The sequence below is a fragment of the Gigantopelta aegis genome, chromosome 5 (genome assembly GCF_016097555.1).
Source record: "Gigantopelta aegis isolate Gae_Host chromosome 5, Gae_host_genome, whole genome shotgun sequence".
NCBI lineage: Eukaryota > Metazoa > Mollusca > Gastropoda > Neomphalida > Peltospiridae > Gigantopelta > Gigantopelta aegis.
In genome coordinates, this window is record NC_054703.1 from 30,953,616 (window position 1) to 30,956,340 (window position 2,725).

General features: G+C 44.3%; 1 protein-coding gene across 1 annotated transcript; it reads right to left on the bottom strand.

Moving 5' to 3' along the window:
- Positions 1–426: 426 nt before the first annotated feature.
- On the bottom strand, positions 427–2,046 carry LOC121373084. Its single transcript, XM_041499531.1, has one exon. The coding sequence runs from the start codon at positions 2,044–2,046 to the stop codon at positions 427–429; it is 1,620 nt and encodes a 539-aa protein (XP_041355465.1).
- Between the last annotated feature and the right edge of the window lie 679 nt (positions 2,047–2,725).

Consider the following 2,725-nt stretch of genomic DNA (forward strand, 5'->3'; position numbering starts at 1 on the left):
ACCACATGTCCTAAGAACAATACTCTTTCTTGAAATAGGCGACACTTGCTTGGCTTCAATTTCAATGAATTATCTCGGAACCTTTGTAACACCATTCGAAGCCTTCCAAGGTGCTCATCAAAACTTTGACCAGTTAAGATGACATCATCTAAGTAGATCAGAACTTGTTCCCACTGTAAACCTCTCAATACAAACTACATAGCCCTTTGGAATGTTCCTGGTGCCCCACATAGCCCAAAGGGCATCCTAGTGAATTCGAAGAGTCCATATCGTGTAATGAATGCTGTTTTGGCTCTATCTTCATTTGAGACTTCAATCTGATGGTACCCGCTCTGTAGATCAAGTGTGGAGAATAAACTCGCAGAATTTAGTGCATCAAGACACTCTTCTATTTTTGGTAGCGGAAAAGCATCTTTTTGTGTGAGATCATTGAGTTTCCGGTAATCGATGCACCAACGGACGCCACCATCTTTTTTTTTTTACGAGCACCACTGGGCTTGCCCATGGTGAGGAGGAAGGAATGACAACTCCATTGTTGAGAAGTTTTTGGAGTTGAGCCTCTTCTTCCTTCTGAAACCCAAGTGGTGTTCTACGGACAGGCTGTCTCACAGGCTGTGCATCGCCGGTTGGTATTGCATGTTTCACCCCTTTGAAACAACCGAGATCTTCGTCATTTTCAGCAAAAACATCTTGAAACTCCAGTAACGTTTCAGCAAGCTGTGTTTTTTCTGCAGGGTGTAGATGTGTAGAGGCAGTGTGCAATAGTTCTTCAAGATGATCAGGGACGTTGGTTACAACAGAGTCAATGTCAATACTTCTGATTTGTTTGAAATTATCTTCGCACTCACAGATTTTGTTGCCAACTTCTGCATCTACTAATTTGCCTAAATGAGTGCCCTTTTTCAGTACAATGGGTATTGTATTGGGGTTCAGGACTTTCACTGGAACTGTGTCTGTGACCGTTACAAGTGCTGCACCTAGAAATACCCCCTCTTTCACAGAGGCTGGTTCAAACATTGCTGTTTGACTTGGCAAATGTTTTGCGACTCTACCAATTATAACCTGCTCTGACCTTGGCGGGCAGGTTATTTCCTCTCCCAAATTAACCGTTACTGGTTTGTGTTCTCCAGTCCCAATCCCGGTAACTGTGACTCTATTGATGATTATATCACCCTGTTTTGCAATAATGGTTGCATCCACAGCTTTCAAGAAGTCCATCCCAATCAAAACCGATTGACGAATGGGTGCAACATAAACTGGCCACTTCCAAGAATGGTCAGCCATCGAGAGTGTCACAGTGACTCCTCCCATGGCCTCCATTTCTGCCCCATTTTCAGCATTGCAGAGTGTGACAGTCTTATTGCCCTTTTCTAGTCCTATCATATCTGCTATTTCTGTAGGCAGTATAGTGGCATCAGCCCCTGTATCAATAGGAGCCTCTGTCTTTAAGTTATCCACGACTACTTCTACTATGATACTGGTTTTGGCACGACTGAGCCGACTTAATGTGATTTTAGGTCTCCCTCGGTCAATTTTTACCGCTCTGGACGGACTTGGCGACCTGCTCTGTGACGGGCTCATGTTTTCTGCCCGAGGGCAATCCCTCTTAAAATGGCCTTTCTGACCACAACCAAAACAGGTAGGGGTTGAGTCGTTGGTTTTAGTTTCCATGGCCAGAATCTCAGGCAGCTTCATTACCATTGCCTCTATGTTTCTCATTCTGGCTTCAATAAGATCAGAGGTCCCATCCAGATTGTTTGGATTGCACTCTTTCCTATCAGGTACTGGGCTGTAAGGCCGTCCAGGATACATGTAGGTATTGCTTTCATCTTTAGAATTCGAATCCCAAGTAACGTGTCTTGCTTTATGGAGCAAAGAAGCAGATTCCTGCTCCCTGCCAATTGTAGCCTTATCATTGGGCTGGAGGCGAATTACTTCATCAACCGCACCAGAAATAGTCACGGGAGAACGATTCATGACTTCATAAGCAATTTTAGTGTTCTTCAATCCATTCAAGCATGCTTCTGCCGCAAGCTCTTCCTTCATTTCTAGAGACTCCTGGGTATGCCTTGGATACTAGATGACGGATCTCTTGTGCATATTCTTCTGTAGATTCCCTGCCTTGTCTGTAATTTACTAATTTGTTTCGTAGGGTTGCAGGTGGATCAGTTCGTCCAAATCTGTCAGACAGATGGTGCACTAGTGCTGCATAATCATTTTGTATGAATTGGGGTAATGTGCATATAAATCGCACCGCACCCTTCCGCATACAATCATGCAGACGATCCAGTTTCTCTTCCTCCGTCCACCCATATCGCTTGGACATTCTATCAAACGGATGGAAAAAAAATATCCCACTCCTCTTGTCCATCAAACGTTGCCAATTTGGGACGGTGTGGCTCGTCATGACATGATCCCGTTTGTAGCCGTGACCGTGATGGCATGAACGTCGCTGACCAACTGCGATTACCTGAGGTGTTTTGGTGGCCTGCTTTACTAGACATGCCAGCTTTTGGTGTGCTCACAATAAAATCTTTGGACCGTGTGCCAGACGAATGGAAGTTGGAAATCAGAGACAATTCGGAGTCAGACTGAGGTGGTGGTTTCCGGATTTGAGGTGTACTATTCTGGAATTTTGAACATTTCAATTCTGCCATCTCCTGCTTAAGAAAATCTAAATCCTGTATTTTTTCAGAAATGAAGTCCACCGAATTGTTCAAGTGAT

Bases quoted from the DNA above. Each gene is read 5' to 3' on its own strand.
- LOC121373084 (XM_041499531.1), bottom strand. From the start codon at position 2,046: ATGAAGGAAGAGCTTGCGGCAGAAGCATGCTTGAATGGATTGAAGAAC.